Below are 14,094 nucleotides of genomic sequence, written 5' to 3'. Positions count from 1 at the left end.
AATGAGTCGTTTTGATTATTAGACCGCTAAAAGAGCAATAGTAACTCTTTTTTCAGGTTTTAAGCATTTGCGGATTTGCCTGTATAGTGAATGGGTATGTTCTATTGGTTTGTCATCACTATGAATACTTTTACACAAAGGTGAATACACTGATGTTTTCAGGTAATGGGGCAGGTAGGGAAAAATCAACATGAAACTAGTAAGACAGGACTTAATATGTGCAATATAGAGTTCCAAAAATGATTTGAAGCCCCTTAGTCTCCATGTGGTACAAAAGGATAAAACAAAACTAAATGAGAAAATTGAGGCAGAGCAAGAAAAATAATACCAAGTCAAGGAAAAAGATAATACCAAGTGCATACTGTAAGATCCTGTACTAAAAGTGAGTCACAGTTTTGGCTCTGGGCTTCATAGCAGCTAGCAAAAAAAAAGGCGGGGGGAGGGGGACAGTAAGTTTCAGTGTGTTTCTAATTACAAGATAAAAACAGATCAGTTCTGCCTAAGCAGGATATTTTCTGGTGATGAGGCCTCAGAAGAAACATTCTCTCATGGGCCCTAATAAAAAGGGAGATGGCATGGTAAGGTTGGTAGCATCTTTAAAATATTCCTACGCAAAATAATGAATCTTAGTGTTCTTCAATGAAGGACAGTAATAAAACTCTAAAGATAAGTTCCCTAAAGGCTTAACTTGAACCATTCATAACACTTAGAATTACCTAGAACAGTATTTCCCAAGCTGTTCCAGGAAATGAGAAATCAGTAGTTTATTTCTTTGAAGTAAGAGTCTGAAGTCAAATAACTTTGAAATCGCTGGGTTAGTCAAATTTCAACAGTTTTTTACTCAACTTCTTGGCTAATGTTAAAGATAACCCTTTTAAAGGGGAATATATTTTGTGACCTTTTCCAAATTCATTTGACTGTTGAGAACCACTGAACCGATAGAAATGGACAGACAGGCAATTCTTCAGGAGTATTTCTTAAAACAGAGGTTTTATAAAAATTGGGAGAGCAAAGAGTTTGAGGTCAGCCAATTTGGTAAGAACCAAAGTGAAGATCATCTAAAAGCATTTTTTTTAAGGCAGCATTTTATTTTTTTTTCTTTTTTAATTTTTTTTTTCAACGTTTATTTATTTTTGAGACAGAGACAGAGCATGAGCAGGGGAGGGTCAGAGAGAGAGGGAGACACAGAATCTGAAACGGGCTCCAGTCTCTGAGCGGTCAGCACAGAGCCTGACGCGGGGCTCAAACTCATGGACCGCGAGATCATGACCTGAGCAGAAGTCGGCCGCTTAACTGACTGAGCCACCCAGGCGCCCCAGTCAGCATTTTAAATATACTGTATGTCAAAGGAAAAGTCTAATTCCCCCTAAATTCTTTCATAGTGCCTCATAGTTCTGCAAGTAATGATCTCTGGGAGTTCTTCCTGTCCTGTGCCTCAGGATACTGAATTAGACTAGGTTCAGGCAAGTAGAATTGCTTAAAGAATGACTTTAATTATTCTTGGCTGTAAATATGCCATTGACATTTTTTTAAAATCACAAACACTTTTGATACTGTTAATTTAGTATCAAATCTTGGAATTTTACAGCTGTAAGAGACCTTAGGAAGCTTGGTACCTAGTGAAAAGAGCAAGGGATTTGAAGCCAGAAAGTCTGGGATTGTGCCACTAAAGTGTTAGGTTATTCCCAGCAAGTTTATGAACCTCCCTGACTCCTTTCCCTTGTTTGTAAAAATAGAATGATGACAGCACACAGTTCATTCAATAGATGTTGAGGGTCTCATAGGTAATGTAATAGAAAAACAGTTTCAAGGGTACAAATAAAATAATGTATCAAGAATCCTTTACTGGCTAAATTTTTTCCATTCCTGAGTTCAGGTGGCAAGAGTTTGAAAGGCAAGGAGTATCACCTCATCTAAATGTATCTGGTTCCTGAATTTCAGATAGCAGGTAGTGAGGGTTTAGAGAATGAGAGATTGGTCCAAAAATGTATCTGACTTCATTCAGTTCCTGTGTTTGGATTTTGAGAGTTTGGATAATGAGGTACACTTCTATAAGAAAGTATTCTATAAATGATGCAATGCTATACAAAATGTTACTATTCGGAAGACAGATTGAAGGCTGGAGCTATTCATTGCTTTCATTCCACTTTTGAGAGAGGTGTCTGGTGAATATATCAAAAGACCCTCACATCTTCCTGGTTTAGAAAAAGGTTTGTTTCTTAGTCACAGGGCATATCCAATTAGGGTCAGCAGAACTCTGTTACAGGTGGTCATTTGGAGCCCCAGTTTATCAGAGGCTCCATCCCAACACATGCTTCCACAATTTTAGGGCAGGGAAAAGGAGGTGATGAATTGCACACTGGCTCTTGAAGGCTTCTACCTGGAAGTGACACATATAACTTCTGCTGCCATTTTATTGGCCCAACAAGTCATGTGGCTACACCCAACTTCAAGGAGGTTGAGAAATGCAATTCTATCATGTGCCCAGCAGGAGGAGAACTGGAATATTCTGCAGACAGTCTTAATGACTACGCTATGCAGGCTTTATAGTCCCATGAGTTAACATAAAATCCAGAGAAATGAAATCCAAAATATGCTTTTCAGCATTTAGAGCATAGAAAACAGCATTTTTTTTTTTTTTTTTTTTTTTGGTGTGGGTAAAAGCATGTGTGTTTAATCATAGAATTATGCTAATGAGAATTGCAAAGAATATTTTTTATTAATTGGAAATGAAATGCTTTTGAAAAACTCCATAATTAGACATACTATTTTGACCAAGTAGATTCATTCTTTTTTAATTATATGTTCATTCAAAAAATATTTAAATGTGTTAAATGTGGTGTGTATAAGGCACTGTGTTAGCTCCTATGAGAATAAAAAGATGAATGGGAAATTTACAATCCCAAATAAAATAGTATTAATTGAGTTCTCTCTCTCCTTCTCATCAATAGATTCATCAGTAGAATCTTTCCATATGATAAAACCTGATTCTGTATACTTTGCCCCAACCACTGTTTTTGGTTTTAGGGAATTTTTGGTGACAAAATAGCTTGAGCAAAAACAGTGTTTTGTTAAAAGAAGGATATAGCTTTATGTCACAGAGTCCAAGAGCAGGGAGTGCAGCAGTCTCAGAGGCAACTGACATCAACAACAGCAAGTTAGGAGCTGGGGCTGTTTCGCCTCCAGGTCTCCAGGATACCTTGCTAGTGTCTCTGCACGTATACTTCATTTCTCGTTCTGTTGACTGGTTTTCTTTATTTTGCTTTTGAATACTGGGTGTTTTAACCTAAGAATTCACACACTGAAAGGAGACTAACTAGAGCCCTTAGCAAGTCTAGAAGAACTAAATTTTTTTCTAAGTGCCACATGTTGGTTAATTCTCAAATTAACCACTCTCAGAGTTTGGAAATAATGGAGTTGGCCCTAAAGTATAACAAGTTAGGGTATTTGGCAACCTGTAATAGAGGAGACAGATCTGAATAGTTTGGGATTAAAGAAAGCTGTAATGCCATTGAAAATTCTGCTATACAATTAACAATCAGCTTACAGATTCCACTGGGACAGGCTGATTAGGATAATCAGGTTAAGAAGATAGAGGTGGAGCTGACTTGTAGCAACACTATTCCCTCCCTGAACTACTGGTAAACCATCTCCTTTGTTATCCTTCCCTCCACCCCTTCTCCCTCTCCCAAGTTACAGATTACCAAATTGCCTAACTCTTAAAGTCCCCTGCCTTTGATGCTGATCCAGGGCTCCCTGGCTTCTCCCCATGGCTAATAATGCAGAAGGAAGGGCGCATTTGATATACTGCCTTACTCTGCTCTTTTCTTCAATTGGTCTAGACACTCTATCTGGACATTTTACACTTTAACATGCTATTGCCATATCTCTCCACCAATTTCGCCTATTTTTTATTCTTAATAAATTTCCATTCTTTTTCTGTGTATACAGTTAGCCTTTCAGCAAAGTTTCCTTGCATTCTTTACCTATGCAATATCTCCTTTCTTTCTGGTTGCAAATATCCATAGCTTCACCTCAGCAGATGGCTGAAGGAATGGACTATGGGGAGGTAGGATATGTTACCTGGAAGATGGGCTCCCCAGAAAAGGAATAACAACAAAGAAAGGTGAGTACAAGCTGTGTATTTTATTTGTCAGGGATATATGTTAGTCTAAAAGAACAGACAGAGGGGAGGAGCTGGGGTACCGATTGTAAAACATCTGCAGTGTCATTCTGAGACGTGCTTTTACTGCCGTGCCAATGTATGGGTCTTTTTAGGTTCAGCTGAACAGTCAGAAATCTACCATAGGTGTGTTTACTTAGAAGGACATCAGACAGGAACCACAGCTTTCAAGCAAGACAGCATCCAGTGTTCCTCACCCGTGGTTGTGATCCTCACAGCAGTCCATGTAAGCAGTTCCCGTAGCCATCTGGGAGTCCCTGCTCCAAGTGAAAGCTGAAGGAGAGAAAGCTCGCAACAGGTGGACGTAGGTGGCTGCCTTGGTTTTAAACATCTCGGGTCTCACAGGAAACGATGTGCCACACCACTCCATAGACTTAGTTTCCAGGGTCCCCATGAGGGATACGCCAATTACAAGAGCTGTCACACTCAGGAAGGTCAAAGCTATGGCTACCTGTGAGGTATTTATAGTTTATTTGTAGTTCCTCTGAGTTCAGGTGCAAATTTACTCATCATTTTTACTATAAGCAGTGTTGCCTAGTGACATAGTTGGCATACCTGTGTTTATCAGAGCACCAGGGAACAGAGTTAAGAGAGTTAAATGAAGGCTAAATGGAGAAGGGAAAAAAATTTAACTCCACTCACACTTGTATTATCTGCAGTATCTTCCATAGTCCTTTTCATTTGGGAAATATTGCAATAATACTCATTTTGCTACCTTTGATGTAGTGTGTTTTAGCTCTTATGACAGAAAATGTGTGAAATAGGAAGAGAGGTTGAGAGGAAGGTAAGGCTGGAAAGATAGCAAGAACTACTAGATTGTTAGAAACACTGGTTCCCATTGTAAAGATCTTGGATTTTATTGTTCTTGTAGGTGATCGAGAACAAGTTTTAAGTAAAAGTAAGATGATCAAGAATTAGATTTTGGGAGGTTACTTTGGCTATAGTATGGAAAGTAGATGAGGAGATTTAGACTTGAGTCTGGTTGGTTCACTTTTACTTAATATATACGTGTCTTTGGGGCAATATTTCTCTGATAAGTAGAAAGAAGAAATACCCAATTCTCCTGCTCCATAGTCGTTTAGAATTGGTGGACAGATTCAGCATGGTGCTTTGGAAGGGCCTGAACCAATTTGTCCTACCCCCCTGCCCCACAGAGATGGGGAGTTGGGGAGGACTGTTCTGAACTGCCTCCTAACAATGTTGTTAAGAATAATTCTAGCCTCCACTGGTCTCCACTGCTTGCCATTTGACTCACTTACATAACTCATTTTGCTTTTTGCTGGAACTGAATTACAGAATGAATGAATTAGAGAATAATAGAATGAATTGGTGGCTTCTTTTTAAGGTCTAGTTGTAGGGCAAGCCAGGGAGTTTCTTTATAATGGTGAACTGGTGTAACATTTGTATTGATTAACGATTTCTAATTACAAGCAGCTGAGAAACAGTGCTTCACGTTTTTCTCTGTTGCTTACATTGCCCTTTACTACCCTTTCCTTACCCAGCTTTCACTGTTCCAGCTAATATACCATCTATAAAATCTGATTGGTTCTGTAGCAGAATCAGCTGGATCTGTGATTGGCTCATTATGTATACACAGAACCCAGCCAATTTTGTTTTATTATATTTGTGTCTAGAGAGTACTGATTGATTACTTTATTTCCCTCCATCACCATAAAGCTACATAGAAGATAGAAATACTGAATTTGGTTCAGGTCAGTAAAAGACAAAATGATGGTTATCCAGATTATTACTTTTTATGGCACATAAGACAGTTGGGTGTCTCAGCACATGCCAACCATGAAGGATCAAGCCGGAGTTTATTGGTGGTTTGCCATTACCTTTATAGTATTATAGCTTTCATCCTTGTGCTGCAGCAAATATATACCTAAATTTATAAAATCCAAGAGTGAGTGGCAAGGAAATCTTTTCTACCTGTCATCAAGTTAAAGCGCTATTTAAAAAAAAAATTTTTTTTTAATGTTTTTGAGAGAGAGAGACAGAGACAGAGTGCAAGCAGGGAAGGGGCAGAGAGAGAGGGACAGAATCTGAGGTAGGCTCCAGGCTCTGAGCTGTCAGCACAGAGCCTGACTCGGGGCTCAAACTCTAAACTCATGAGAACGGTGAGATCATGACCTGAGGCAAAGTCAGACACCCAACCGACTGAGCCACTCAGATGCCCCTAAAGGACTGTTTTTTAAAAGAGAAAGAGTGAGCCGGGGAGGGGCAGAAAGCGAGGGAGACAGAGTATCCAAAGCAGGCTCTGTTGTGACAGCAGAGAGTCTGACATGGGGCTCAAATCACAAACCATGAGATCATGACTTGAGTCAAAGTTGGGTGCTTAACCAACTGAGCTCACCTTAAAGGGCTATTTTTAAAAGGAAATATTTTGCTACAATTATACTATGGTCTTCATAGTATCAACTGTGATAACTTTTATAGATGAGTACGGGGATAAAAACACCATATAATGTTAATTTAACTGATTTTTAAAATGTTGCTTGCTTTACTACCAGTTATTAGTACCAATAAGCAGTTGAAAGATTAAAAGGTACTTTTGATATATATTAATGTGGGTCAACATATTGTCCTATAAGAATTTGTGACAGAAACTGGGAAGGAGTCGAGTGGGGAGAAATCTGGGAGGCTCTTGTGCTTCAGGAATTAAAGACCACTTTGGCATTTAATTGCAATTATGATAAACAGTATTTTGTTATATTAGAAGTGATACGTTCTTTAAGGACGGTTTGTTTTTTTTTCTCTTTTTGTGCCTTATTTGCTTTTAGTTTGGTCAGATCTTACTGGTAAAGAATTTAAGTCCACTCTACTACTCCTTGATATCTAACCTACAAATCAGCTATACTCTGAATCTGCTTCCTGATTTGGACAATGGGGGGAAATACCTACTCTGCCTTCTCACAAAGTAGTTATGAGTTCCAGATGAGAATATTTTATAAGCAAGCAGCAATGTGGCATATTTGAAAGTATCTGGTCTTTGTATTCACATTGAACCCTGCTACCCACATATCTTATAACCTCACTTGACTTCAGCGTCCTCATATGTAAGGGGAGAAAGGAATGACCTGTTTGCCAGAGTGTTTGAGACAACTAAAGCCCCATTCAATGTACGGTACTTCACATATCACGCACATTTACACACTCAGGAAATAGTAGCTGCTATTAGAAATCTAGATCCTTACTCAATACTTGCATATGTTACTTACCTAATCTGATTTAACTGAAACACACACATGTACACACACACAAAACTGAAAACCAAAGAGGTGATTTGCCTAAATTATACAGCTAGCTGGTGAGTGGCTTAGTTATTGACTCAGGCTTTCTGCTATATCACTTAGGCTTATCATTAATAAGTAATAATGTGGGAAAATAACAACAGAAGCACCCTCAACTAGCTGCCTCTGAACTGACTCATAGCTTTAACCTAATGCACCCTCTTCCCTCTGTCAATTGTACTTACTGATCCCCAGGGCCAATTAAACACTCTTGGCTAAATAGAATGCCCTACAGTAGGGCACAACTCCGCACAACTCTGTGCTTACCTCTTGAGTTGGATACTCACCAAAAGTTGGTTGTGTTTATTCACAAACCCATTTTTAACAGTTATGCTTGTTTTAATAATTATGAAACATTTGTAAACATGTTAATTAATGAGGGTAAAGAAAAAAGTCATTCTTTGAAAATTAAGTTGAATGCTCTGGGAGATCTTAATATAAATGAGTTCTTAACAGATTGGCTATCAAATTTGACGAAGGCTGGAAAACTGTAAAATGACTGGGTAGGGGTGAGGGAGGGTGTGTGTGTCTGTTGGAGATCATCAAAGTCTAAAGCAGTGCCTGTCAAAGTTCATGGGCCAGCTAACTGGTTTTAGACTATTAGTAATTCTCAAGGAAATGAGCTCATACTGAAATGTAAATTAGACACATCACTAAGCACACTGTTTTGTTCAGCTGACATTTTTTTCATGGTAACACTTTCTGCTAGAAGGAAGTCCATTAATTTCATTATGGCAGAAGCTTTTTATCTCAAGGTGGACAGACCACTGGTCTAATAGATTCTGTATTTGTATTATTTTTGAAGTGCTTTTAAGTTCTCCATTTATAGAAATCATAAATGGAAATCATGGATGTTGGGTCATTGTGGGCATGGCTTATACAAGAAAGAGGACACAAACTCAGCAGGGGGCCCACATAAAATATATGCATTAACCCTATATGAAAAGATTTGTGAATGAATGTACATGTATGTGTTTCAGTTAAAATCTTTAAGGATATGTGAGTATAATTTTTACAGTTACTGACTTTTTCATTTAATGGACCAATTATGAGGTTTCATCTGACAAGGGGCTTTTAGAGAGGTCCAGCTAGATTGAAAATTTTGCTTTGACCTTAGTACCCTATGCCTGCCTCTATGTCTGTATCATGCTGTATGGAACTTTTAAAATTGAATGTCAGTTCTTGTATTTTAAGTGTCTCAAAAGCCATGGCTCTTTCTGTAACCTTAATAGAGTTTCCAGTCTAGGGAAGAAGTTATCTGAGCAAGTAGTTTGGGATAATGTATGATCATTTAGCAAGGAGACATAATTTAGTTTAAAGGTTAAAATTTACCTCACACATTTTTTTTCACTTTGATCTGATATGTGTCACACAGTGCTTTTAGGGTACACAAAGAAGTAAAATTTCTATATTAGATGGCTTTTACCATGAAGCACCTTCAGTTTTCCGTATATATCAGAGTTCTCAACTTCTGACCTTTCAGTCCACTGTGTAGTTTACAAAGCTAAATCTCTTGGTTTGTTACAGCTGAATTTAAATCCAAAATTCATCTTTAATTTGTTGATTAAAGCAGAAATATTACCCAATTATTTTTAACAACGTGAAAGATTTAACACTGTACCAGAAACCTTATTTTGGATTTCGGATTATATTCTAACATTCTTCTTTTCATTACAAAAGAAATTTTGATGCCGTGTGTGTAACTAGTAGAAAGAATGAAAAGATAACAAGTGTTAACAGCCCAGGACCCCTCTATCCACACTCTAAATTTCTAATTTCCTAAATAGATTGATATTGAAGTATAAGCTGGATAAGACTCCAGACCCCTATTCCCAATACTTAATTAAAACCAAATTTATCTGAAGCTACACTCAATCCTCCTGAAGCTGTAGCCTTCTTACTTCCTTTTCTATGTCGATGTTACCCTACTTCTTCTTCCAGTCACCCAAGTTTGAAAATGCTATCATCTTTGACTGCTACCTTTCCATTTGCCACAGAGCTTCTATGAGGCCTGTCTCTGTAATATCTTTAATGTCCATCCCCCTTTCAGATCTCCTTGCCTCCAGCCATGGTTAAGCTGTACCTCTTACCTTGAAGAGCTTTCTAACTGGTCTCTCTCCTGATGGTGCCTTCCCTCACAAATCCATTCTTCACTGTTGCCAATTTTTTTTGAAGCATACATCTAAATGGACTCAAGAACCTCATCCCCTCCCACATAAAGGACATACTTATTTCTTGATAATTCAGTAAGTGTTTCATTCAAAACCCTCTTCTGCTAGATTTTCAGATCTTTCCAATCAAGGTCTGGGTCATTAATTTATTCATTTATTCTTTGATTTAAATTTAGTAAATGTTTTAATGCCATGCACTGTACAAGTTGTTAGGGATATGGTGGTCCCTGCCCTGAAAGATTTTATTTTCTGTGTTCTTATCTTTAAGTTTTTTCTGCATATAGCACAGAGATGTGTTGAATTTACATAAGTAGGATTTTGTTTTTACATTTATAATAATGACTTTTTTATGGAGTTGGAGAAGAGGTACAGAATACCTGACATATTTCTGAAATTAAAGTTTAAATTTCACATCTTTTCTAATATGTGTAAATAATTAACTATTTTCTGCCATCATTTTTAAGTGTTAGTGGAATTATATTAGTTTTCAGATAATTAAGCCAAATTCTGATAAAAGACCTAATTTGACTAAGTTTAAAGTCTATCCTAGAACATCAAACTTTAAAGTGTTCTTTGAAATCATATATTGTAACTCTTTATAGTTGAGGGAAAACTTGGGAAGGTGAAATGCTGCTGGGCTAGTACAGTGAAATTAATTCCTGAAGTGTTTCATGCGATCTATATTACACACTTAAAACTATAGGAATAGATTTATTATAATTGATTGCTCATAGAGCAAAGCTGTTGTCTTAAAAACTATGTGAAGAGAGGTTTGTATAATAATGATTACCCATATAACTCGGTTACTCAATAGCTGTGATTTTTATTGAGTGAAGCCATGCCTTTAAAAGTCACACTGTTGAAGTGAGCTGGTCTGCAGTCTATCTTAATGGCATTTCAGTATTGCTATTATAATACTGAATAGAGTCATCTTTTGAATTCACAAACTAACATTTGAGCAGATTTGAAGCAGAAATTGCATGTGGATTTTTTAATTACATTTTGAAAAATGTATTCATAATTGAGACTTTTCTACTTCAAGTAGTGTGAGCGGCATCTCCAGTTTAAGGAAAGGCAACTTCTTAAGAGAGAGGTACAGAATAGAATTTGATGATCAGTTTGAAGAAAATGTTGGTCACTCTAAAAAGACATCTGCTATTTAGCCATTAGATTTCAAAGTGATAAAAAATTTCTTATGCCTAAAGAATGAAATAGAAAAAGGAAATACTTAGGGTAATATATATTATGGGTTTTTTTCTTAAGTTGAAAAAATACTGAAAAGATTTTGTCCCCAGAGATAAATGTTTTTTAAATTTTTTTTTCAACGTTTTTTATTTATTTTGCGACAGAGAGAGACAGAGCACGAATGGGGGAGGGGCAGAGAGAGAGGGAGACACAGAATCGGAAACAGGCTCCAGGCTCCAGGCTCCGAGCCATCAGCCCAGAGCCTGACGCGGGGCTCGAACTCACGGACCACGAGATCGTGACCTGGCTGAAGTTGGACGCTCAACCGACTGCGCCACCCAGGCGCCCCATGTTTTTTAATATATTTTTAAGTTTATTTATTTATTTTGAAAGAGAGAGATGTAGGAGGAGCAGAGAGAGAGGGAGAGAGAGAATCCCAAGCAGGCTTCACACTGTCAGCACAGAGCCCAATGCAGGGCTTGAACTCATGAACCGTTAGATCATGACCTGAGCCAAAATCCAGAGTGGGACACTCAACTGACTGAGCCACCAGGTGCCCCTCTAATATTTTTTAAATTAGATTCTTTGTAATTTCAAAAATGTATATATTTTTATTATTGCTCTTGTAATTGTTCGATACATTCAGTCATTAGAGAAGTATTTATAGAGCACCTACTGTCTGCCAGCTACCATACTAAGTTATAAGGTTGTAGTGATTAACCAAAGCTTTACTATAGCTTACTTTGTAGTGAGGATAAGGATAATAAGTAAGGAAATAAACAGCTAGTATGCAAGGCAATGATAGGTGCTATAAAAAAAAATTTAAAGAGTTGGGGTACAGAGAATAGGAAGGGATCTAATTGATATGGAGTAGTCCAGGCAGACCATTTTAATAATTTAGCAATGTAATGACTTTTAATACGTATTGATCTTGTGTGAATAATTACTTTAAGAAGTACTCCTCAACCGAGCTGGGTAAGTTTTTGAGCAAAACAGTTCTATATTGTTTGGCAAAAGCTGATGAAACAGAAGAAAAGGTGTTATGTAAATATTAAATTTCATGCCATTAAAGCATTAACTCTTAAGCTAACTACACATTTTTAATAAAGTATTTGGCCCAAGAATTGAATTAAATCTGGGAAATAATTTCCATAAAGCTCTTTCTAACATGGGCACTATAACAAGCTACTGTATCAATAGATAATTTTTTAATGTTTTTTGTTACAATGAAGATTTTTCTCCAAAGTGCCCATGCTTAGACAAGCTTAACCTTAGGCAAAATTATTAAATAGAGATCTAGCTGTAAGGGATTTTGAGTAAATTCTATCTTTGAAGACTATTTTCCAACTTTGCTTGCTTAAATTCTCTCCATTTGTCAGCATTTCCCTTATTCAACTTGACATTTAAAATTTTTGTAGCCATATTAGTGTTTTTAACTCTTTATTTAAATATTTTATTTTATTATGACTTATTTTATCCTCTTTCTGAATTCTGATTTGTTTTTTCTTTGGTTAAATTTGCTAGAGGTAAGAGAAAATATTGGCAAATGTTTTTAGGAGCTGGATCTTTAGTCTGTCATTTTATTTCTTAATTCTTCAGTGTCTCCTCTAATCTTTATTATTTCATGACTCCTTTTAGAGGGCTGATTTGATTTTCATCTTGAGTAGATTGCTTAATGCATATCTATCCTTTTAAATAATCGATGCATTTAGAAAGTTATAAATCTTACAACAGAGGAAGTATCCCTCCTCCTATGACTATCTAAGCCATCTGCTGCACTCAGGTGCCATTCTTTTCCTTTTATCAGAGTCTTCACTGTTTTTTGCTCCAGTGATTCTCCTTATAGTCATCAGTCTCTTCTTCCTACTGGATCATTCTCATCATTCCAATATGCTTCATATTTTTAAAAAGCAACAAATAAAGAAGTAAGCAAAACCATTACTTTGATCCTTCACCTCTTCCAGCTACAATCCCATTATGCAGCCTCACTGTTCAAATTTTCTTTTTTTTTTTTTTTAAGTTTACTTATTTATTTATTTTGAGAGAGAGAGAACGAGCAGGGGAGGGGCAAAGAGAGAGAATCCCAAACAAGTTCTGCACTGTCAGCACAGAGCCCTACACAGGGCTCGAACTTACAAATTGTGAGATCATGACCTGAGCTGAAACCAAGAGTTGGTTGCTTAACTGACTGAGCCAACCAGGTGCCCCACTGTTCACATTTTCTGAATGAGTTGTCTATACATGTCTTCTCTTATTCCTCTCATATCCCGTTAACCTTCAACCCGCCACAGTCTGGCTTTGGTCCCCACTCCTTTACTGAGACTCCTCCTATCTTATTTGGCAAATTTTTTATGTTGCCAACTCCAGTGGACATATTTCTTTGCATATAATACTTGACCTCTTATTTGACATTGTGACCATGCCTTTTGCCATGAAATACCTTTATCTTTTGACTTGCCTGTCACCAGACCCTGTAGATTTTCTACTTCTTCGTTGGTTATTCCTTTTCAGTCTCCTTTAGTGGCTTCTCCACTACTAGACTTCTGTTAGAGGTTTTGGAGCTGGGATCAGAGTTCCAGAAACATTTATCCAACTATCTGACATCTCCACTTAGATGTCTCAAAGTATCTCTAACTTAACATAATGAAAAATGAACACCAATTTTTAAAATATAACTAATGAAGAAGTGTGATAAGATGACTAGATACAAGATAAATGTACTCAGTACTTTTGTTATAATTGCAATAACCATGTGGAAATGGAACTAGAAATAAAATATTGCATTTACTACAGTGACAAGAAGAAAGAAAAGAACATGATAAAAAGTTTTGTAAGAAAGGCACAGAACCTATAGTCAAAAGATTTCAAAATCTTATTGGTGAGCATGAGCTCTGAACAAACTAAACAGCATATATGCTTAGATGTGAAGCCTTAATATCATAAAATGCCAATCATTTCAAAATTAATACACAAATTTAATGCAATTTCAATTAGAATCTCAATAGGGTTGGGGCTTTTTGTTGAGAAAAGGATTGGGTAGAATTACTTTAAAGTATATAGAGAAGGGTAAATATCTAAAATTAGCTTTAAAAATTATTCTAAAAGGATATATATGGAGATAGGAACTTTAATGGATATTAAACATCTTATAGGTAGACTATAATTAAGACACTGTACTATTGGCATAAAAGTAGATAGTAGGGTCACCTGGGTGTCTCAGTCTTAAGCATCCAACTCTTGATTTTGGTGGGATCTCATGATC

The 14,094-nt window shown here is 36.9% G+C and overlaps 1 protein-coding gene across 6 annotated transcripts in view; it reads left to right on the top strand.

The window, feature by feature from the left end:
* The window catches only part of KLHL5 (kelch like family member 5), a 95,989-nt gene that overhangs the window by 5,870 nt on the left and 76,025 nt on the right, over positions 1-14,094 (top strand). For 2 of the 6 annotated variants that reach the window (XM_019414051.2, XM_019414034.2), the window contains exon 2: positions 4,029-4,126. The exons of 3 other annotated variants lie outside the window; for them this stretch is intronic. In XM_019414051.2, coding sequence (XP_019269596.1) covers positions 4,077-4,126 — 50 coding nt within the window. In that variant the 5' untranslated portion in view covers positions 4,029-4,076. Of the gene's footprint in view, positions 1-4,028; positions 4,127-14,094 lie in introns of those variants that run through there. One more of the 6 variants, XM_019414010.2, reaches the window with a different exon arrangement.

This window comes from Panthera pardus, unplaced genomic scaffold, assembly GCF_024362965.1.
Source record: "Panthera pardus isolate Hobbes unplaced genomic scaffold, ASM2436296v1 HiC_scaffold_13, whole genome shotgun sequence".
Taxonomy (NCBI): Eukaryota; Metazoa; Chordata; class Mammalia; order Carnivora; family Felidae; genus Panthera; species Panthera pardus.
This window is presented reverse-complemented; position numbering and strand designations above follow the sequence as displayed.